At 38.1% G+C, this 24469-nt stretch overlaps 1 protein-coding gene across 1 annotated transcript in view; it reads left to right on the plus strand.

The window, feature by feature from the left end:
• The window catches only part of LOC150080881 (uncharacterized), a 597772-nt gene extending 579892 nt beyond the window's left edge, over window positions 1–17880 (plus strand). Inside the window, exon 26 of the mRNA XM_090381140.1 lies at window positions 17657–17880. Within this exon, the coding sequence (XP_090237266.1) occupies window positions 17657–17727 (71 nt within the window). The 3' untranslated portion in view covers window positions 17728–17880. The remainder of the gene's footprint in view (window positions 1–17656) is intronic.
• The last annotated feature ends 6589 nt before the right edge of the window (window positions 17881–24469 follow it).

The raw sequence follows: 24469 nt of genomic DNA on the forward strand, positions 1-24469 counted from the left end.
CAAACTACAAAGTAAGCAATTTACGTCGACATTACGAAGTAAGTCATCCCCACTTTTCAACTCAATATCCCCTCAATTCAAAATTGTGAACAGAGAAACTTAAGTCCTTGCAATCTAGTATTCATAAGCAACAAGGACTCTTGTCTTCTTTTAGTCACGAAGATGACAGAGCAAACGAAGCTAGTTTTTTGATAGCTTGGAATATTGCTCATGCCAAACTTCCATATGGAGAAGGGGAATTTATTAAAAGAAACTTCGAAGAAGTGATTAAAGTTTTGGATCCAGATAATACAAAACCGCATAAATTGATCGCACAGGTTCCTATGCATGCCATACAACTGAGCATTCTATTGGTGCAATAAGTAAAAATGTTGAAAATAGTTTGATGTGTGATTTGAAAAATTGTACAGTATATAGTTTAGCTCTCGACGAGACTACAGACATTCAGGATGTTCCACAGTTCACTACGTGGTAGATGACTCTCATCAACCGGTGAAATACCACCACTTTGCTTATTGGAGGCTTGAAGTGGTGGAACCCATGTTTAGTCTCAAGAGCTAAGTTCCGGTCAACCCTTCCCCCATCTCTTCCATCATGTGGTATGACTGATGACTTTTGAGGTTATGATGAACATCGTGGCGAGATCCAATATTCCTTACATTTCGAGGGTACAGCTGTAAATTGGTGTTCCCGGGCCAGCTGCTAGTTAGTACACCAGACCAAACCTATTGGTAACTCTCTAGGAGGCTTCCGGATCAGCTAGTGTATAATCTTGCTACCTCCACATTGCCAGATAGTGACTGGAGGGTAGTGTTTATGAGGGGAGCATTGTCGAGGCCACATTATGTCAAGGATCTGGGTATATTCTTACCACGTGTACACCATATCCAACAATTTCATTACTTCATACAGCATGTCCCACCCACTTTTTCTTACTATTGAATACACCATGAATTGTCAAACTAATAAAGCAAGCTTATCACCGAAAAGATCTAAACCTCCCAAGCACCTCCTAATTTATTTCACAAATATACGTGGTCTCAATTCTAATCTCAACGATGTCCATTTCCACTCGCAGTCTGCCAAACCCGCTGTACTTTTTCTGACAGAATCACAGTTATCGGTTGATTCAACTACTGCCCATCTCAGATGCCCAAATTATTCGCTGTATGATTCCTTTCGCCTCAAAGGTGGTACTTGTGCATATGTCCGTTCTGATATTCCCTGTCAGAGACTTGGCAATTTGGAATCTCCTCTCTTTGATCTTCTCTGGCTTAAAATCTCTCTATCTCATTGTGTCAAAATCATCTGTTGTCTCTACCGTTCTCCCAACTCCACTAATCACTTGGAGCTCTTTGACTTCCTCTCTTTGCAACTTGACTTTCTCCAGTCCAACTTTCCTAACAGCGAGGTAATTTTCCCTGGTGATTTTAATGTTCACAACTCCAGCTGGCTTCCTTTTTCTAGTCACACCGACCCAGCAGGTCGAGATGCTGAGGCTTTTGCAATTACTAATGACCTAGCACAGATTGTTCATTTACCTACAAGAATACTGGACAATCCTAATCATACAGCCAATAAGCTTCATCTTTTTCTCACAAACAACCCTTCTAAGTACACGGTAGAAGTGAGAGGTCCTTTAGGCACTTCAGATCACAACTTGGTGATTATCTCTTCTCCAATGGAACCTTTATCTCATGGCTATTCCCAACCTTGTGTTCTTTGGCATTACAAGAATGCAAAATGGGATGACCTGCGAGACTTCTTTTCTTCTTTTCCTTGGTCGGATTACTGTTTCAAAACTTCTGATGTCAACGTTTGCTCAGGTCGTGTCAGTGAAATTATTCTTGCAGGAATGGAATCCTTTATTCCACACTCCACTTTAAAATCTCGTCCTTTATCTAAACCTCGGTTTTCTAATAAATGTGCTAAGGCTGTTCAAGAGAAGAATGTTGCATATCGTAATTGGCTTGTTTCTAATTCTTCAGTTTCACTTTCTGCCTACACCAAAGCTTGCAACAATTGTAAAGCAGTTCTTGTCCTTTATCTAAACCTCGGTTTTCTAATAAATGTGCTAAGGCTGTTCAAGAGAAGAATGTTGCATATCGTAATTGGCTTGTTTCTAATTCTTCAGTTTCACTTTCTGCCTACACCCAAAGCTTGCAACAATTGTAAAGCAGTTATTAATCAGTCCAAACTAGAGTTTGAACAGGCTAAGAGTAAAAAACTTGCTTCTTGCCCTAATGGTAGTCGAGCATTCTGGTCTCTTGCCAAAACTATTGGCCGCAACTTTTTCCCATCTCTGCTCTCACCTCTGTCCAAACCAGATGGTTCTGTTGTCACTTCAGCTAAGGATAAAGCTGACCTGCTAGCATCCCATTTTTCTTCCAACACATGTATTAATGATCTTGGTAAAACACCTCCCATCATTCCCAACACACTCCATTCAATGCCTCCTATGGTCTTCCGTCAAAAGGATATCAGAAGGATTTTGATGAATCTTGATGATAAGAAAGCTTCAGGTCCTGATGGTATTTCTCCACTTGTTCTCAAAACCTGTGCTCCTGAACTTACTCCTATTCTTTGCCACCTTTTTTCACTTTCTTATTCCAAAGGTGTTTTTCCTTCTGTTTGGAAATTTGCTTATATCTAGCCAGTTCCTATAAAGGGTGACAAATCCCTCCCAACCAATTAGCGTTCCAATGCAATTACTTCGACTCTTTCTAAAGTAATGAAAAAATCAATTAACCGCCAACTCTTAAACTACCTAGAAACCTTCTGTCTGATCAACGATCACCAGTATGAATTCCGTCAGTGTCGATCCACTGGTGATATTCTGGCTTATGTTGCCCATTTATGGACTAATTCAATGGAAAGGTTTGGTGAAACACAAGTAGTTGCTCTTGACATCTCAAAGGCTTTTGATCGTGTTTGGCATAAAGGTCTTCTAAACAAGCTTCCATCTTATGGTTTGCCAACTGTTTTTAGTAATTGGTTATCCAATTTTCTCTCTGATCGCTCACTGAGGGCAATGGTAGATGGCTCTCTCTCTTCTAACTTCTCCACTAATGCCGGTGTCCCCCAAGGTTCAGTTCTTTCCCCCACTCTTTTCCTCTTGTATATTAATGACCTTCTTTCATTGACTTGCAATCCTATCCATAGTTTTGCCGATGATAGCACATTGCATTCCACTTTCCAGGTTGAGAAATCTTGTCCTGCTCAATCAGCTTCAACTTCTGGAATATCCACTACCAATTCCTTAAATGCCGATCTCCAGTTAATTCTGCAGTGGGGCAAAGACAACTTAGTTGATTTCAATCCTTCTAAAACTCAGTCTTGTCTTATATCTCGCAAAAAGGATTCTTCTGCTCCTGTGCTTATCTTTGGTGACACTCAGATTTCTAGGCAAAATGATATATCTCTTTTGGGGATTACCCTGACTGCTAATTTCTTTTGGCACAAGCACATTACAAATATTGCTTCCTCTGCATCTAAAAAACTTGGTTTTCTCTTTCGCTCTCGGCGTTACTTTTCTTCCAAACAGTTATTCACCCTGTACAAATCACAAATCCACCCTACCATGGAATATTGTTTCCATATCTGGGCAGTGCCCCCAAAACCTCTTTCAGGCTTCTAGATTCCATTCAGAAGAGGGCAATTAGGTTAATTAATGACTCCTCTCTAACAGAATCTTTCTCCACTTTCTGTCTCATAGATGTACTGTTTCTGTTGCATGCCTCTTCTACAGATACTTCCATGCATGGGCACTGTTCTTCTGAATTGGCTTCTATTATTCCCGCTCTCTCTCTTTCAAAACATTCTGAACATGTGCTGCCACCAGCCAACATCCATTTACTGTCCGACTTCAAACCCACAGAACCAACCTTTCATCTTCTTCATTTATTCATTCAACTGCCGTTTTCTGGAACTACCTTCCTTCATACGAAAATTTCCTGAAAATTACAATCTACAGAAGTTCAAGTCCAATGTCAACAAATATCTTCTTTCGTCTTCTCAACCTCCAACCCAAGCACGGTACTAAGTACTATAGGTTCTAATACCTCTCGTGTTTGGGGTTCACATAAAAAAAAAAATTTGCCGTTTTTGTCCGCTATGTATCTGCAGATGTAAATGTGAAGGAAGAAATGTTAGACCTAGTAGCTCTTATCGAAACAACTCATGGTATCGATGTTAGAAATGTGCTTGATGAAGTAATGAACAGGTTTGAATTGCCTCGTGATAAACTTGTAAGTGTTGCGACTGACGGAGTGCCTGCAATGATAGGGAAAAACCCAGGTCTCATTGGTCTTTTAAACAACGATCCTAAAATTCCACGTTTCTTACCTCTTCACTGCATAATTCACCGCGAGCACATCATAGTGAAGTATTTCAAATACGAAAAAATGTGGAAGATTGTTTTGCAGATTGTAAATTTAATTAGAACAAATGCCAAAACACATCGTCAATTTAAGAACTTTTTAGAAAAGTTTCGAGTGAATGACTCCTAAATCCTATCATAACATTTACAAAAGAAAAAGGAAAAAAAGTACCCAGAATTAGAAAATGAAACTTGGCTTTTTACATTACAGACATTATAGAACATTTGGCTTTCTACATTATAGAACATTATAGACATAGAACATTTGCAAACACTTAATTTGGCTTTACAAGGAAAGTAAAAAATTATTGATTTGTCACAAACTGTATTTAGTTTTGAAGCTAAACTTCGGCATTTTGTGTACGATCTTAAAAACAAAATATTTAATCATTTTCCATGACTAAAAGCAAATATAATTAATATCAAAGAAGAAAAGTTAGATGAATACAAAGAAAAATTGGAAGAATTGCAAGCAGATTTCAAACATAGGTTTGAAGATTTGAAAAGTTTGAAATCTACATTTGCATATTTTGTGAACCCATTTATTTGTGATATTATTGAAGATGGATTTCCAATTTCTGAAATAATACTTGTTGAAAAAGTGGCTGGGGAATTGGAGTTATTAGAGATGAAAGAGGATCAGGCATTGCAAATGCAGCACAAATTCACTTGTATAATTGAATTTTGGAAACTCGTGCCAGAATCAATATATCCACATTTAAAGAAAGCTGCTTGCCATCTAATTTCAATTTTTGGTACAACATATTGCTGTGAATCTTTGTTTCTTCTCTGCCATATGCCTCATTAGTTCATCTGACATCCATTTAGGCCTAAACCTTGAACAATATTTCTTAGTTGGTATGTAAGGCCTAGTAGCTTCCAAGATAAGTTCTTTGAATGCTTCCCATTTTGCATTTGCTGTTGGTAACATCATCAGTTGGTCCCACTGTATAGAATTTAAATACTGTCTCAGTCCATCGTTGTCGCCTTTACGAAAGCAATAACCCTTCCCTTTACTCCTAATGGTAGTTACCTCTTTGAGTAAATCCCACTCCAGCAAACTGTGATCACTGTCTCCTAGTGGTTCATTTACCTGCAGATTCTTAATGCATGAAGAATCACTGCTGATAATCAAATCAAGAGTATTCCTCCCTCTAGTTGCCTCCCGAACATGCTGATGTAGAAAACAATCATCCAATAAATCCACAAAAGCCTTGCTAGTGTGTGAGTGACAAGCCCCCAATTTCCAGTCAATATCTGGGAAATTAAAATCTCCCATTATGAGACTCTCTGATTTACTGGCCCACTCTATTTCCCTGTATAGTTTCTTATTATACTCATCAGACTCATTAGGCCTATAGCACACTCCTACTCTCAATTTTGATCTCCCAATGCTTATGTCACACCAAACTGACTCGACACTGCACTGTCCAGCAATGTCCACTGGCTTCACTTCCTTGGATTTTATGTATTTCTTAACTAATAGCATAACCCCTCCTCCCTTCCTATCTAGTCTATCCTTTCTGTAGACGTTGTACTCCCCAAATTCCAGTTCTACATTCCTTATATCTGTGTGACACCACGTCTCTGATATCCCAACAATATCTGCCTTTGATGTTTTGAGCAATACCTCAAATTCATCAAATTTATTTACTAAACTCTTAGCATTGGTGTACACGCAAGTATACATGCACCTATTTCTATTCTTAGCTACCCTAACACAACCCATGTGTTTACTTGTACCGCAATGACTCGCAGCAGTCTCTGAAATGTCCTGCATCTTGTTTTTCAGGCTTCTGCTCAATTCAATAGAAGCAGTGCAAGAATTTCTTTCACCTCTGCCAGTGGCTACTGTTAATCTATTCGTCTTGTCTCCCCATCCCAAGCTAGCAGTTTTCCGACCCACCTAACTCTGCCTCTATAGCATCAGCAAATATTCTTGCACCCTTTCTATTTAAGTGTATCCCATCCCTGTAGAAGCAATCTCTCCTGTTAACAAGTACAGTCCAGGCTGAAAAAAATTCTACCCCTTGAGCCTTGCACAATCTTTCCAGGGCCGAATTGATCGACAAGGCTCTCATCATATACTCCCTCCTATCATGTCTGGGCAGGATTGCAGACACTTTCAAATTCAACCCTATTTCACGGCTTTTTTTCAACAGTGACCTGTAGTTTTAGCATGTTGGACATAATTTTCTTCCTCACCTCTTGATAGGTTACCTTTTATTCAACCTTGTACTTTTGAATATTTTTCCTACCTTTCAGAATTTGCAAGCTTTTGAGTAGGCTGGTCTTTACAATTTGAGCATTGCAGCATTTCTGCAGTGGTGCCAGTTTGGGCAAACTGTGCCTCCTTGACATTCTGTTGTGGTGTCCAAATTTTTGACACCTGTAGCACCTAATGATTGGGTCATACACAGCAATTGTGGCATCTAGCTTTGACACACAATGGTAAGGTTTGCATACTCAATGTAAGAATGTTTCTAGTGGGAACCAAGTTTACCATATTTTCTGAACGTTGTTTGATTGAGCAACTTTTTGATCTTTTAATTTCTGAGTTAGTTCTCCTTCAGTGACATTCATCGGGTCCCATTCTTCACTTACCCCTTTGGAACTATTTAATGTAGCATGAGGAGTAACCTGTACTGGTATTTTGCCTAAAGTAAAGATCTTAATTAGATCCCAGCAAATAGATGAAAATGCCAGTGGTTTGCTATTTCAATTGTAAATATCTGGATATGAGTGTTTGCACCATTTTTGGTGAACCAGCCATGTTTTCTGAACATTACAGAATTTGAAACAGTGAAAGGGTGCTCGTAAATTGGATGAAAGAGAGTGTAAGGTAACGAATGTTGGATATTCCTGTTGTTCATTTTTTCATAGTCTCTTGTATTGAGATGAGTCGTGGTCTATTTCATTTAGGTCACATTAAGATGAGGGTTTAGGTCCAAGTGCGGGGTAGTTGCCATTCCCCATCAATTCTCCTTTTTAACCTGGAGGATAACTTTTCCTCAGCTTACTGGCCAAGTGATAAGAGATTAGTTCTATATACAAGAAGAAAGGTGCCTTTCCTCCTCTTTATTTTTAGAAAGCTTACATCTTGACTTGGAAGAGCAGAAATTAAATAACTGTGAAATGAAGACTAGAATATTCTCTGTAATCGACTGGGACTGATTGGAGAGAGACACTTTGAAAATTGCTTTGATAGCTTGCTTGCTACTTGAGGCCATGCTTGATTGACAGTTATCCCCAGGTCTTTTTCATATTCCACTATCCTGAGTATGGTATCAGATGATAACACACATGCAGTATCCTGCATTTGTCGTTTGAACAATGACAAATGTCCATCTGCCTAATTGTTCTAGATCTTGAGGCCATGTCTGATTGACCATAGGGGCAGCTTGTCTATAGGCACTGCAGCACCCTCAGTTATTCAAATCTAGATATACAGTGAATAGAGTTATATGAAATTTTGTGAACAATGCAACGCAATGAATATTTTTATTAACAGGACCTGCATATAGTATGCACATCCTCTATTTCCAGTAATAATTTCAATAATAAACGAATAAACACTCAAAGTCGTTTCCAACTTTGAAGTTTAATTAACCATAGACCTCACTGTGCATCAGGCAGTGACACATTTGCATTCCAGTGACTATCTGGTAGTTGGTTGCCATTGGCAACTTGCCAATATGCATTTTTTTATAGGTGAAATGAATCCAAGTCACTGTAAAGCATGCAGTGCAGATTTCATCGTTGACCATGATTGGTGTGTAGCCACAATGTCAGCATCTTTTTGTTTATTCGCCCGAATTCTCATTAAGTAACTAAATAATATCAGTGTTAAGTCATACTCAGCATTCAACAGTATAATTATGTGTTTACAGCTTAATTGCGAATTGAGCTTGAACTTATTAAGTTGAAGTTATATTATGAGGTGATGTGTAAGTAAAACATTATTTCTATGACACACGATTTTGTGAAATTTGATTCGACCATGGCCTCCACGATTGCCCATGAAGTAAATCACGTGACAGTTAATAAACTTCAGCAACTTAGTTTTTTACAATTATCTCTCCAAGAAAAAAAATGCAATTAAAAAAGAAGGCTGCCCCATACCAAAGATTCAAATTTCTCAGCGGGAAATTTGAATAAGTAATAATAAGAAATAATAAAGCAGAATAAGTAATAATCGGCGCCTCCATAGCCAGGTGGGAAGGAGCAGCAGCAGTGCATAGCACACGCTTCTTGATTAGACCGGGGTTCGAGCCCGTCACCACCAAATACGGAGGATGCGGAAAGGTTAGGGAATGACCACTGCATATCCCGGAGCAATATGGCCTTAGTTGCTAATGCTCCTAAAAACCAAAATAACTAACTAACTAACTATAAGCAATAATAAGAAATATATTAGCAGTTTTAAAATTGAATGGTATCAAAGAAAAAGTTGGCTTTGTTGTTGTGAAGTTAAAAATGCATTGTTTTGTTTTCCATGTTTACTGTTCAGAGGTGACTTAATGTGGACAAAAAGTGGCCTTGCAAACATGATGAAAGAAAAAACTCTAAAACATGAGAGTTCGAAGAAACATATTGATAATGTGATTTGACTATCATTTTTAGGAAGCATAAAATATTAAAGAACAGCTTAGTGAGGCCTATAGACTTTTGATCTACAAACATAAGAGAAAAGTTACCAAGAATCGATCGTGAGGTATTATCTAAAATAATAGACTGCATTAAATTTTGTGGACAGTTTGAAATTTCTTTACATGGACATGATGAAAAAGATGATTCTAAAAATCCAGGAGCATTCAGAGGATTAATAAATTTCATCTGTACATTAGATTCCAATTTAAGAACCATTTAGAAAGTAATGCAGCATTTACAGGCATTTCAAAAACTATTCAGAATGATATTCTTGACTGTTTGCTGCAAATATGCCAGGATGAAATAAAAAGAGAAATTAAAGAAACTTCATTCATAGCTGTCATAGTTGATGACACAACAGATGTTTCAGAACATATACAAATGGTAACTGTTCTGAGATATGAATTGAATGGAGACATTTTTGAGCATTTTTGGGGTTTCACTCCGGAAAACAAAATGGCAGACAGAATATTGAAGTGCATTCTAGATCAGTTAGACATAATACTTGAAGGAAATACTCAAAAACTGGTTGTTCAGACATTTGATGGCACAAATGTGATGAAAGGGAGAGTTCAGGCTAAAATAAAAGAAGTTTACAAAAATGCACATTTTATTCACTGCTATGCACACTAACTGAATCTGATGATGAGAAATGCAGCAAGTAGTACCCAAGATTCAAGAATATTCTTTTCGAACCTCATGTCGATACCAACATTTTTCTCGAGATCACCACAGTGTTTCTCTGTTCTCAGAAAACATACGGACAGCCATGTTGCCCGACCTCCCCCAGCAAGATGGAACTTCAGTATACACACTGTGAACAGCGTTTATGAAAATTTTGAATCTTTAAAAATGTGCATGGAGGAACTACAAGTGACAGCAAATGCAGATAAGATGATTTCAGAAGCAACTGGAATTTTGCACATCTTGAGTAATGAAAAATATCGAGTTCTAGTTAGAACTTTTCCATCAGATGCCTCATGTGGAAGTTATTTATAATCAAATGCAATCTCGAGAAATTGAGGCAGTTAAAATACATGAATATATAGGAAACTTTAAGAATGCCATTCTAAAAATCAGGAATTCAATGTTGGAGGAACTACAAGTGACAGCAAATGCAGATAAGATGATTTCAGAAGCAACTGGAATTTTGCACATCTTGAGTAATGAAAAATATCGAGTTCTAGTTAGAACTTTTCCATCAGATAATGCCTCATGTGGAAGTTATTTATAATCAAATGCAATCTCGAGAAATTGAGGCAGTTAAAATACATGAATATATAGGAAACTTTAAGAATGCCATTCTAAAAATCAGGAATTCAATGTACTGTGAAAATCCTTCAAAAACACTCATGATTGAAGCGAAGGAAGTATGTGACTATGTACGTGTTGATAGGTGAGAGATATTCTTTTACAAAGCAATTAATTGCTGATAAATTGTTTAACAAGGAGAACTTTGTTATTTTTCGTACGAAAATGCCCATGGAAGAGGTATGGGAAACTACTGAGGCATATCTCATGATTGAAAAAGAAAAACTTCTAATGGAATTACAAGTTTTCCATAGCAGACATGATCTACACAATTATTGCAAATTAACTGACTTGCTGAAATTTATCTCAGAAAATAATCTAGCTGAAGTTTTTGGTGACCTTACAAAACTCATAAAAAGTTCTTTTGACCATTCTGATGACTACTTCAGAGCCCGAACGCTGCCATTCGGCATTAAAAAGAATAAAAAAATTTTTAAGGAGCACTATGAATCAAGAAAGGCTAAATGCTCAAGCAATGCTTTCAAAAGAGAAAAGCTTGGTCAACAGTGCACCAAACTTGAATGAAAAAATTAATCTATTTCCAACAAATAAAAACCAAAGAATACATTTTGTTTTGAAATAAAAGTTCAAGTCTGTTAATGGTAAATGTCTAGTTAATGTTTTATAGTATTTTTAACTTGCTTATTATTATTACTGTGTATGTCTACATGTCATATACCAAGGCAATTTAATATAACACAAGACACAGCACCCCCAAACATCAGTCACGAGCCGTCACTGATTGACCGTTATCCCCAGGTCCTTTTCACGATAACACAGTTGATGTGTTATTCTGAGATTACTACTACTACTCATATGCAGTATCCTGCATTTGTCAATGTTCAGCCCATCTGCCTAATTTTTCTAAACCTTGTGGCATTTCAGTAGCATACTCTGATTACTGTCATTAACTACCTTGCCAATCTTTGTATCATCTGCAAAGTTAGACATTGTCTGATATGCTTTCACCAATATTAATAAATATTGAAAACAGTAAAGCCCAGCACTGAATCCTAGCAGGGGTCTAAAGAAGCAGTGCCCATTGATAACCACTCTCTCTATCCATAGCAGTAATTTGCCCATAATCTTGTTCCACACTGCTTCAATTTCTACAGCAGTCATTCATATGGAATAGCATCAAAAGTTTTTCCAAAATCCAAGTATATGATGCCAAAATTATTTTTTTACATCCAGCTCTGTTGTCACCGTATTATAAGTGTCCATTCAGACTGGCCAGAGACGATCACCCAAAGAAATGCAGGCCTCTGGACGGTTATTTTCCTTGGAGCAAATGTCAAGCTTACAGGTCTGTAACTTCAGACCTGTTACAGGTCTATAACTTCACCCTTTGTGAGCTTGGATACATTTGCACTTCTCCAGTTCTTAGGACCTCCCCTGAATTCAAGGATGCTCTCATAATTGTGGCTAAAGGCTTGCTTATCTCTTTTGTTGCCTCCCTTAATATAATTGGATAACTCACATCCACTCCAGGTGCTTAATTTACATTTAACTTCAACAATTTCTCAACTTTCCTCTCAGTTATCACAAAATCATTTAGCTCCCTTTAATTTAATATACTACTGGCATCCCCATCACTAAAAACTTTCTCATATGTGAATGTAGATGCAAAATATCTATTCAGTTTGTTAGCAAACCGAGTGGGATCATTGACAGTTATACCATTCACATCTAGTGGATTCACAAAGGGATGAATCACCAATATGATTCATCCCTTTCTTTCTAATGTTCACATAAATAAAATCTTTTTGCATTCTTTGCCAGACTTGTAATCTCTCTCTCTCTCTCTTAGCTTACCTAACCCTCTTTGTGACATGATGGCAGACTAGTTTGTGCTTACGGTAGATTTCTGTATCTGCTAATAATTTATAAGCATCTCATGCATTTTTCTTCTCTGCCACTCTCATATGACATCCATTGAGATCTAAACTTTGAACAGTATCTCTTAGTTGGTTTAAAAAGCCTAACAGTGCCTATGATTACATGCTGAATGCTTCACATTTAAAATTTACTGTTGGTAACGTCATCAGCTTGTCCCCCTGAACAGTGGCGGATTAAGGATAGTTGGGGCCCTAGGCAAATTATATTTCCCCCCCCCCCAAAAAAAGAATGAAAAATAAATAAAAGTTAGGTGGCAAATAAGTGAAATTTTGTACTTTTGAATTTTTGCTTAAATTTTCGCTTAAATTAATCAAGATTTTTATGATGTTTACTGAAAACATTAATCTATTTTAAAACACTATAGGAAAATGTCTTGGCTTGGGGGCCCCTCCCAAAACCTGGGACCCCTAGGTACATGCCTCATTGCCTAATGGGTAATCCGCCACTACTCCTGAATAGAATTCAAAAATTTTTTGAGACCATTGCAGTCAACTTTTAAAAGCAAAAGACCTCCCTTAATGGTACTTCCATCTTTAAATAAATCTTACATCATCATTATCTTGTGCTTGCTACCACCTAGTGGTTCTTTTATCTATATTATTTTACAAGAATTAGATATCTGTGATTTATTTCAAGGTCTGAATTAGCATTAGCATTAGTAGAGGCATATGATGCAAGAAAGCAAGCTTATTCAGCATCAGCCAAAAAAAAAAAAAAAAAACCCTCTCCCATTTCACCCCTCCGTTCGTTCGAAATACCTGTCCAGTTGAGCCTTAAATTTGTTTAGGCTATCAACTTCAACAACAAGTGATGGAAGTCGGTTCCACCAACCAACCACCCGCTGGCCAAAGGCAAATTTCCGCACATCTATCCGACATCCGTCCTTCCTCAATTTGAATTTATGCCCTCTGAGGTGATTATTCTGAGATTATTCTGAGATCAGATCACCTCGCCGGTGCCTAGTCTCCAGACTCTGTAATTTGCAAAACTTAAGCCTTTCTTCGTAAGAGCAACCCTTTGTTCCATTTACTAATCTTGTTGCCCTTCTCTGTACCCGTTCCAGCAGCTCTACATCCTTCTTGAAATGAGGCCTCCAGACCTGTATACAGTACTCAAGATGTGGCCTAACCATTGCCTTATACAAGGGAATAATCACCTCCTTATCCCTGCTAGAAAAATTCCTGTATATCGTTGACAAGACACCATGAGCTACTCTTGCAGCTCGTCTGCACTGCTCAGAGAACTTCATATCTGCCTGCACAATTACCCCCAGGTCCTTTTCATTCTCCACCACTGTCAGTGTAGTACCGCAGAGTTGATACATTGCTCTGGGGTTACTGTTACTCATATGTAGTACTTTACATTTGTCAATGTTAAACTTCATTTGCCACCTCTCAGCCCATCTGTTCAACATTTCCAGATCCTGTTGCAGCAGCATAGCGTCAGTAGTGTCCTTAACGACCCTGCCAACCTTTGTATCATCTGCAAACTTTGACATTAAACTTGATATCCCATCATCAATATCATTCATAAACACCGAAAACAACAATGGACCCAACACTGAACCTTGAGGAACTCCACTAATAACATTAGTCCACGTTGAGCAGTGTCCATTGATTACCACTCTGTCTTCTGCCACTCAACCATCCCCTTATCCATAGCAGCAATTTGCCTCCAATGCCACACTGCTCCAATTTGTGCAGCAGTCTTCCATGTGCAACAGTATCAAAGCCTTTCTAAGATCCAAATATATAATATCAAAGTTATTCCCTGCATCCAGTTCTTTTGTGACTACATCATAGTATCCAATCAAATTGGTCAGGCAAGACCTGCCCTTAACAAAACCATGCTGCGTCTGAGCTATAACTGAATTCTTGTCTAGATGATCCTGCAGTGCTTCTTTAACCAGTGCCTCCATTAATTTACCTGGAACAGAAGTTAAACTAACAGGTCTATAATTACTTGTGTCAGCCTTTGATCCTCCTTTGTGAATTGGGGTTACATTTGCACATCTCCAGTCTATGGGTACCTCCCCTGAGTCCAAAGAAGCTCTCATAATTATGGCTAGGGGTTTGCATACTTCCTTTGCTGTCTCCTTTAATATAACTGGATAGATCCCATCCACCCCAGGTGCCTTTTTTATGTTTATCCTCAACAATCTCTCCTCCACTTTCCTCTCAGTTATTACAAAATCATCCAGCTCACTGCCAATGTTTACTTTACCTACATCATTCTCCTTCCTGAATAACTCCTCATGCGTGAATGTAGATGCAAAATACTCGTTTAGATTGTTAGCCACCTGAGCAGGATCCTCAACTGTTGAACCATCAATATCCAGTGGACCAATCTGATTCATCCCTTTCCTTCTCGAGTTCAAGTATGTAAAGAACTCCTTTCTGTTTTTTTTTGCATCCTTTGCCAAGGATTTTTCGTAGTCTGCCTTTGCCTGCCTAATCTCCTTTGTGACTTGGTTACAGACCAACTTATATCTATCATAGGCTTCCATGTCACCCATTAATTTGTATGTATCCCATGCATTTTTCTTCTCTGCCACATGTCTCATTAGTCCATCTGACAACCATTTAGGCCTAAACCTTGAACAATATTTCTTAGTTGGTATGTAAAGCCTGGTAGCCACCAAGATTAGTTCCTTGAATGCTTCCCATTTTGAGTTTGCTGTTGGTAACATCATCAGTTGGTCCCACTGTATAGAATTTAAATACTGTCTCAGACCATCATAGTCGCCTTTACGAAAACAAAAACCCTTCCCTTTACCTCTGATGGTAGTTACCTCCTTGAGTAAATCCCACTTCAACACACTGTGATCACTGCCACCTAGTGGTTCATTTATCTGCAGGTTCTTAATGCATGAAGAATCACTACTGATAATCAGATCAAGAGTATTGCTCCCTCTTGTTGCCTCACGAACATGCTGATGTAGAAAACAATCATCCAATAAATCCACAAAAGCCTTGCTAGTGTGCGAGTGACCAACCCACAAATTCCAGTCAATATCTGGGAAATTAAAATCCCCCATTATAAGACTCTCTGATTTACTGGCCCACTCTATTTCCCTGTACAATATATTATTATACTCATCAGAGTCATTAGGCCTATAGCACACTCCTACTCTCAATTTTGATTTCCCTATGCTTATGTCACACCAAACTGACTCGACACTGCCCTGTCCATCGATGTCAACTGGCTTCACTTCCTTTGACTTTATGTGTTTCTTAATTAATAGCATAACCCCTCCTCCCCTCCTGTCCTGTCTATCCTTTCTATATACATTGTATTCCGCAAATTCCAGTTCCGCATTACTTATATCTGTGTGACACCACGTCTCTGATATCCCAACAATATCTGCCTTTGATGTTTTGAGCAATACCTCAAATTCATCAAATTTATTTACCAAACTCCTAGCATTGGTGTACACGCAGGTATACATGCACCTGTTTCTATTCTTAGCTACCCTAACACAACCCATGTGTTTACTTGTAACGCAATGACTACCAGCAGTCTCTGAAATATCCTGCATCTTGTTTTTCAGACTTCTGCTCATTTGAATAGAAGCAGTGCAAGAATCACTTCCACCTCTGCCAGTGGCTACTGTTAATCTATTTGTCTTTGTATCCCCCCAAGCTAGCAGTTTTCCGACCCACCTAACACTGCCTCGACAGCATCAGCAAAAATTCTTGCACCCTTTCTATTTAAGTGTATCCCATCCCTGTAGAAGCAATCTCTCCTGTTAACAAGTACAGTCCAGGCTGAAAAAAATTCTACCCCTTGAGCCTTGCACAATCCCTCCAGGGCCGAATTGATCGACAAGGCTCTCATCATATACTCCCTCCTATCGTGTCTGGGCAGAATTGCAGACACTTTCAAGTTCAACCCTAATTCACGGCTTTTTTTCAACAGTGACCTGTACTTGCTAAGTAATTCCGCCGGTCTCCTACTCTTAATATCATTAGTGCCAACGTGTACAACTATATCACCCTTTGTGCCCTTAAAAGATGATATCCGCTCTACAACGTCATCAACCTTTGCCCCTGGCAGACATACCCTGGTCCTATTCCACCTATCCTTTTTACAAAGTATGTTCCCCGTTTCCCTGACAATAGAGTCACCAATAACTACTAGTTCCTGTGGGACCAGCGCATTCTGCCTAGGGGGCTGCCCCTGTGTTGCCTGATGACCAAGTGCAAGCTCTGGCGTTGATGTGGGCAGCTGAGAGCTTGATGGGCCCCTCAATTTATTTCCTTCGAGGGCATCCACCCTGTCCTTCAAGGTCTCATAAAGGCCCATAACAACGCTGAGTTGTCGCCTGATTTCCTTGCACTCCTTACATCGTGCACACACAAAGACATCCCCCTTGGTAGTATCATGTCCCGTACCCGACTGCTCCGCAAACATCAAGCAAACAGTGCATTTTAATAGACTGTGATTCAGAGGGCAACTGCCCCCCTCAGTTCTCCCCTGAACCACAGCACTCCCATTAGCTTGAGCCTTTTGCTTTGCTGCTCTGGTCAGAGTCATGATTCCAATTTAATTCAATAAAATTTAAAACAAAAATTAAATCCTTAAGTTATATCCCAAAACAGTTATGTTATATATATATATATATATATATTTTTTTTTTTTTTTTTTTTTTTTCGGTATCTAGTGTTCCCTTTATACAACTTCCGTATCACGTGTACCACTATAGTTATGTATTAATTATTTGTTACGATTAAGTCGTTATATATATTTATAGAGTTAAAAATACAATTTAATTGACAATAAAGTTTATCAAGATTAATAGATTTACTGATTAATTGACAATATTATATTATGCAGTATACTACACTAATCTTATGCTATCGTGTAAAAATCGCGGGAATTCACGAACGGTATTTCTACGGACTCGTAAGTATTGATTAGCTTCGAAATCTCGCTTTTTTCGAATTTCAGGAGCTTAACTAATGCCTGCCTTATGAATACACTAAAACTAATAACACTATTAGCAAGAGGTATGTCATGGAAGAACTTCAAGATAATTTAAATCTCTCGTTAATATCAATGTTATTAGGTTAGTTTATTCATAAACTGGAAGTTTGGAAACTTCTGTGAAGACCTTGAAAATAATTCCAAGGTTTTCACACAAGATCTTGGAATTATTTTAAACAAGGTTATGAATATTTTGGTTCAATTTTTAATTACTTTAATTTATTTACATTATATGTACATATACAATAGGATGGCAGTGAATGGAAGGTAATTCTCAAAATGGAAAGATTTCTGAACAACCTCTAGTTTATGATTAATGTGTAAAATTTTCCTTTTAACTATTAGTTGAAATTTCTACTGTCTGTACACAGGCTGTGCATGTTTACACACAAGTGAATGTTATTTATATAATTATTTTCCTTTATCTTGCAGTACGGCGTACCCTAAAAAGTGGATTGGATTTAACAGCAGAAGACCTGGCATTAGCAACTATGTCAACATGAATGAAAGAGAAAAAAGATACGATGTGTACATTGAAGCATATGCTGTTTTCACATATCCATTTTCCAGTGATCAAACATTGAATGACATCTGAATAACAATCGGATGGATGACAAAAATGTACAGCAAGGTTGATTTTGTACATGGTGTTAAATTTATGTAGAATAAATAAAATGTTTATTACTGAAAATTCTTTCAGAAAGAATCATGATGGGTAATACAAATATTTTATATTAGAAACTAAATTCATTTTATTAAACCATAAGACATATGACAGATGAGAATAGATTAATTCTATTTTACAAATAGAAGTTAATTCAGTAAATGTTGACCTCTTTCTTAACTCTCATTAGCAAGAGTTTCCTACTTGTAGCAATGCTGACACAATAGTGCATACAAGTTTGTTTAGCCGTAAAAATGGCATATATTGCTTACAATGTATACCAAGGCGTCTCCGTAGCCAGGTGGGCAGGAGCAGCAGTGGTAACACACGCTTCTTGATTAGACTGGGGTTCGAGCCTGTAACCACCAAATACGGAGGATGTGGAAAGGTTAGGGAATGACCACTGCATATCCCCGGGACAATATGACCTTAGTTGCTAATGCTCCTAAAAACCAAACAACAACAATCTATACCAATAGCAGAAGTGCAACATTTGGATATTTAATCCAACCAAAATTTCAGTGACAGCACACATTTGAAATAGCAATAAATGTTGAAATGTATTACAAAAACAATTTTTAGGTAGGTGCTTCATGATATTTGATTTCTATGTAACACAACCCTCAATTTTCTGTATTTTCAAATACATAGTGAAACATTGCCTTCACAGTCTTAAGATTAGAATGGTGATAAATGATCAGCACCAGGCAGCATTTATTCAGGCTGACTTGTACAAGCTTTAGGGATAGTGAGGTAAGTGGCAGCTATATTTCAAATCTGCAAAATGAATGGTTTTATAAATGGCAAATAACAAACTCCAAAATAATTTATAAACTTGGAGAGGTTCAATTAAAAAGTAGAGGATGAAAAGGATTTGGAGGTTACGATATGGGTAAATATAAAGTTATCAGTGCAGATGACAACAAGGAGGAACCATGGTGGCAAATAAAACTGAACAACAAATTTTGGGTCATATCATGTTACAGGCATGAAAGTAAGCTTACTTTATAGATTTTGGGATGCTAAACAGAAATTGTGCTTAATTTTTTTTTTTTTTTTTTTTATTTACATGGCAATAACATGTAGCTATAAACGTACCTGTATCAAACATGGGACCTTTTCGCCTTTCGCTTGTATTCAGATTTGGGAGCATCCCTTTTCACCATCCAACAATAATTGCTTAACATGGTGGCACTACATTTGCTTTTGTATCTTTGTTCCGTTGCTGCAATTTCTTCATTGAAGCACTGATGACACCAGTTTAGCAGGAAGAAATCCAGGTGTGAGTGCAAGAAATGCATCTTCAACGACATGTTGAACCTCATTTTTTCATAAGAAGTAATGAGATCTTCCACAAGCTGCCTATAGTTGCCAGCTTTAACATTTCCTAGAAAACCAGTTGAAACATTTTGAATGGCTTTCCATGTTGATTTCTCGCTAGTACTAAGGACACATTCGAACTGTTCGTCTTTGAAAAGTTGCCTTATTTGTGGACTAGTGAAAACACCTGCCTTAATCTTCTCTATACTAAGTCTTGGGAATTTCTCTTGTAGTGTGAATGCAGGCCTGTTCACCTCCATGAAATTTTTCATGAGTTGCAGTTTGATGTGGAATGGTGGAAGCAAAACTTTATTTAGATCTTCCAGGGGTTCAAATTGCTGTGTGCTTCATTCCAAGTGTTAATGATTTTTGTTGAGGCCAACTCCTCTTCTTGAGTGCAACTTATCTCCTTGGCACAACTATTCCTCTCACAGAGTAGGATACTTAGTCTTAATAAAGTCTTTTGTAGTCTTAATAAAATGGCAATTACCTTTAAATCTCCACATATCTGCCACCTAAGAGGATGTTCTCCACGTTTGCGTATGTTTCTTTTTTTTGTGGATGGCATATGCAAGAGGTATTGATGGCAGCATATTTCCATTATGTAATAACACATCTTTAAGGCTAAACTTAGAAGCATCTATAAATAGTCGCCATTCTTCAGGAATGTGCCCCATGTTCATTGCTGCCATTAGACCATAAACATCCTTACAAACAGTGAGTTCATCTTCTGTTTGATAGAATTTATCAGTCTTTATTTCGAGTACGAAATGTTGTTACTTTCACAGAATGATTTTGAAGATTCCACTGTTGTTGCCTTGAGGCCAAAAGCTCTGCCTTATTCTTCAGCAGTTTGAGATCCCTGATGAGGTCATTAAGCTCATTTTGTGATGCTATGTGGTTCAGAAGGATAAAGGTTTGGACAAAATGGTGAATCCCTTGATGTAGACAGCTGCTGTACTGCTTCATGTATATCAAGTTGATGTTCATCAGAGTGTACAGAAAAACAGTCAGGTGGTTCAGGAATAGGTAGTACTTCACTGTGAGGTGGGGCCAAATTGCAGATGGTATATTTGGGTATGCCACTGTGCACTTTTTCTTCATTGTCATCCCTTTTCTAATAGGAGGCGACATAACAGTGTTCGCAAGCCAGTCCTCCAATCACCATCTGGCAGAGAAGTCTGATTGAGAAATCAGACTTCTCTGCCAGATGGTGATTGGAGGGAGTCTGAGGAGCATGTATTCGGAGGCATTTCTGAGGCCACACTATGTCAAGGAGATGGGTATATTCTGTGTGTATGTCATATCCAAAAATTTCATAACTTCATACAGCATGTCCTCCCCACCTTTACATACTACCGAATACATCATAAATTGTCAAATTCATACACCAAACTTATCTGCAAAAAGGTGTAAACCTCCCAAACACCTCCACATTCATTTAACAGATAATGATGGTGTCAGTTCTAATCTCAATATATCCATTTTCACTTACAGTCTGCCAAACCCCATGTACTCTTTCTGACAGAATCCCAGTTATTGGTTTATTCAACCACTGTTCATCTCAGTTGTCTGAATTATTTTCTCTATAATTCCTTTGACTTAAAAGTTAGTATGTGTGCATATGTCCGTTCTGATACTCCCTGACAGAGACCTGGTAATTTGAAATCTTTTCTTTTCTATCTTTGGCTTAAAATCTCTCTACCACATTCTGTAAAATTCATCTGTTGCCTCTATCGTTCTCCCAACCCCACTAATCACTTGGAAGTCTTTGACTTCCTCCAGTCCAACTTTCTTAACAGTGAAGTAATTTTCCTTGGTGATTTTTTTAATGTTCACAACTCCAGCTGGCTTTCATTTTCTAGTCAAACAGACGTAGCTGGTCGAGATGCTGAGGTTTTTGCAATTACTAATGACCTTGCACAGATTGTTCATTTACCTACCAGAATACCAGACAATCCTAACCGAATAGCCAACATGCTTGATCTTTTTCATACAAACAACCCTTCAAATACACTGTGAAGGTGAGTGGTCTTCTAGGCACCTCAGATCATAACTTGGGGATGGTCTCTTCTCCAATGGAGCCTTTCTCTTGTAACAATTCTCAACCTCATGTTGTTTGGCATTACAAGAATGCAAAATGGGAAGATTTCTTTTATTTTCCATTGTTGGATTACTGTTCAAATATTCTGATGTCAATGTATGCTCGGGTCGTATCAGTGAAATCCTTTATTCCACACTCCACCTTAAAAACTTGTCCTTTATCTAAACCTTGGTTTTCCAAAAAAAAAAAAAAAAAAAAAAAAAAAATATATATATATATATATTTTTTTTTTTAATGAAAACCCCAAACACGAGATTTTTTAAAATCTATACTATAGTACTTCGTACCGTGCATGGGTTGGAGGTTGAGAAGATATTTGTCGACATTAGACTTTCACTTCTGTAGACTGTAATTTTCAGGAAATACATATGAAGGAAGGTTATTCCAGAAAACGGCAGTTGAATGAATAAATGAGGAAGAAGAAAGTTGGTTCTGTGAGTTTCAAGTTGGACAACAAATCGATGTTGGCAGGAGGCAGCAGGTGTTCAGACTGTTTTGAAAGAGAGTGGAAATTATAGAAACCAATTCAGAAGAACAGTGCCCATGGAAGTATCCGTAGAAAAGGCATGCGGCAGAAACAGCATGTCTTTGAGACAGAGAGTGGTGAGACTTTGTTAGAGATGAGTCATTAATTAACTTAACTGCTCCTTCCCACCTGGCTACAGAGGCGCCGCAATATTTGTAATGTGCTTGTGTCAAGAGAGAGATTAGAAGTCAGGATAATTCCCAAAAGAGACATATCATCTTGCCTAGAAATCGGAGTGTCACCAAAGATAAGCACAGGAGCAGAAGGATCCTTTTTGCAAGGTATAAGACAGGACTGAATTTCAGAAGGATTGAAATCAACTAAGTTGTCTTTGCCCCACTGGAGAATTACCAAAAGATCGGCATTTAAAGAACTGGTAGTGGATATTTGAGAAGTTGAAGCTGATTGAGCAGGCAAGGGGCAAGGTCTCTCAGACTGGAAAGTGGAATGCAATATGCTATCATCAGCAAAACTATGGATAGGATTTCCGGTCAATGGAAGAAGGTCATTAAAATACAAGAGGAAAAGAGTGGGGGAAAGAACTGAACCTTGGGGGACACAAACATTAGTGGAGAAGTTAGAAGACATAGAGAGCCATCTACCATCACCCTCAGTGAGCGGTCAGAGAAAAAACTGGATAACCAATTACAAAAAACAGTTGGCAAACCATAAGATGGAAGCTTGTTTAGGCCTTTATGACAAACATGGGTGAAAGCCTTTGAGATGTCAAGAGCAATTGCTTGTGCATCACCGAACTTTTCCATTGAATTCGTCCATAAATGGGTAACATAAGCCAGAATATCACTAGTGGATCGACACTGACAGAATTCATATTGGCAATCGTTGATCAGACAGAAGGTTTCTAGATAGTTTTATAGTTTGCAGTTAATTGATTTCTCCATTACTTTAGAAAGAGTAGAAATAACTGCAATGGGACGATAATTCGATGGGAGGGATTTGTCACCTTTTTTATGAACTGGCTGGATATGAACAAATTTCCAAGCAGAAGGAAAAACACCTTTTGGAATAAGAAAGTGAAAAAAAGGCAGCAAAGAACTCAAGTAAATTTAGGAGCACAGGTTTTGAGAACAAGTGGAGAAATACCATCATGACCTGGAGCTTTCTTAGCATCAAGATTCATCAAAATCCTTCTGACATCCTTTTGACGGAAAACCACAGGAGCCATTGAATGGAGTGTGCTGGGAATAGTGGGAGGTGCTTTTCCAAGATTATTAATGCATGAGTTTGAAGAAAAATGGGATGCTACCAGGTCAGCTTTATCCTTAGCTGAAGTGACAATACAACCATCTGGTTTTGACAGAGGTGGGCAAAAGTTGCTGCCAATAGCTTTGGCAAGAGACCAGAATGTTCGGCTAGCATTAGGGCAAGAAGCAAGTTTTCTTCTCTTAGCCTGTTCAAATCTGGTTTGGACTGATTAATAATTGCTTTACAATTGTTATGATATGCAATATTCTTCTCTTGAACAGCTTTAGCACATTTATTAGAAAACCAAAGTTTAGATAAAGGACAAGATTTTAAGGTGGAATGTGGAATACAGGATTCCATTTGTACAAGAATAATTTCACTGACATGATCTGGGCAAACGACATCAGAAGTTTTGAAACAGTAATCTGACCAAGGAAAAGAAATCTCGCACATCATCCCATTTTGCATTCTTGTAATGCCAAACAACACGAAGTTGGGAATAGCCATGAGATAAAGGCTCCGTTGGAGAAGAGACAATCACCAAGTTGTGATCTGAGGTGTCTAAAGGACCACCTCACTTTGACCGTGTACTTGGAAAGGTTGCTTGTGAGAAAAAGATCAAGCGTGTTGACTGTATGTTTAGGATTGTCTGTTATTCTGGTAGGTAAATGAACAATCTGTGCGAGGTCATTAGTAATTGCAAAAGCCTCAGCATCACGACCAGCTGGGTCTGTGTAAATAGAAAACGGAAGGCTGGAGTTGTGAACATTAAAAAAATCACTAAGTAAAATTACCTCACTGTTAAGAAAGTTGGACTGGAGAAAGTCAAATTTCATAGAGAGGAAGTCAGAGAGTTCCAAGTGATTAGTGGAATTGGGAGAATGGTAGAGACAACAGATGAATTTGAAAGAATGAGGTAGAGAGATTTTAAGTCAGAGAAGATCAAAACGGACATATGCACAAGTACCACCCTTTGAGGCGAAAGGAATCACACAGCAAATAATTTGGCAACAGACGAGCAGTGGTTGAATCAACCGATAACTAAGATTCTGTTAGAAAAAATACACGGGGTTTGGCAGACTGTAAGTGGAAATGGACATCATTGCTAAGGCTGTTCAAGATAGGAATTGCACATCGCAATTGGCTTGTATCGAAATCTCCAGTTTCATTTTCTGCTTACACCAAAGCTCGCAACAACCGTAAAGCAATTAATCATCAGTCCAAACTAGAATTTGAACAAGAGTAGAAAACTCGCTTCTTGTCCAAAATTCTAGTCTCTTACCAAGGCTATTGGCCACAACTTTACACCATCTATATTTCCACCTCTGTCAAAACTGGATGGCTCTATTGCCATATCAGTCAAAGATAAAGCTGATCTTTTAGCATCCTTTTTTCCCCCCCTAACTCACATACTGATGAACTTGG

Source organism: Mastigoproctus giganteus, chromosome 9 (genome assembly GCF_048544385.1).
Source record: "Mastigoproctus giganteus isolate SK-2022 chromosome 9, ASM4854438v1, whole genome shotgun sequence".
Taxonomy (NCBI): domain Eukaryota; kingdom Metazoa; phylum Arthropoda; class Arachnida; order Uropygi; family Thelyphonidae; genus Mastigoproctus; species Mastigoproctus giganteus.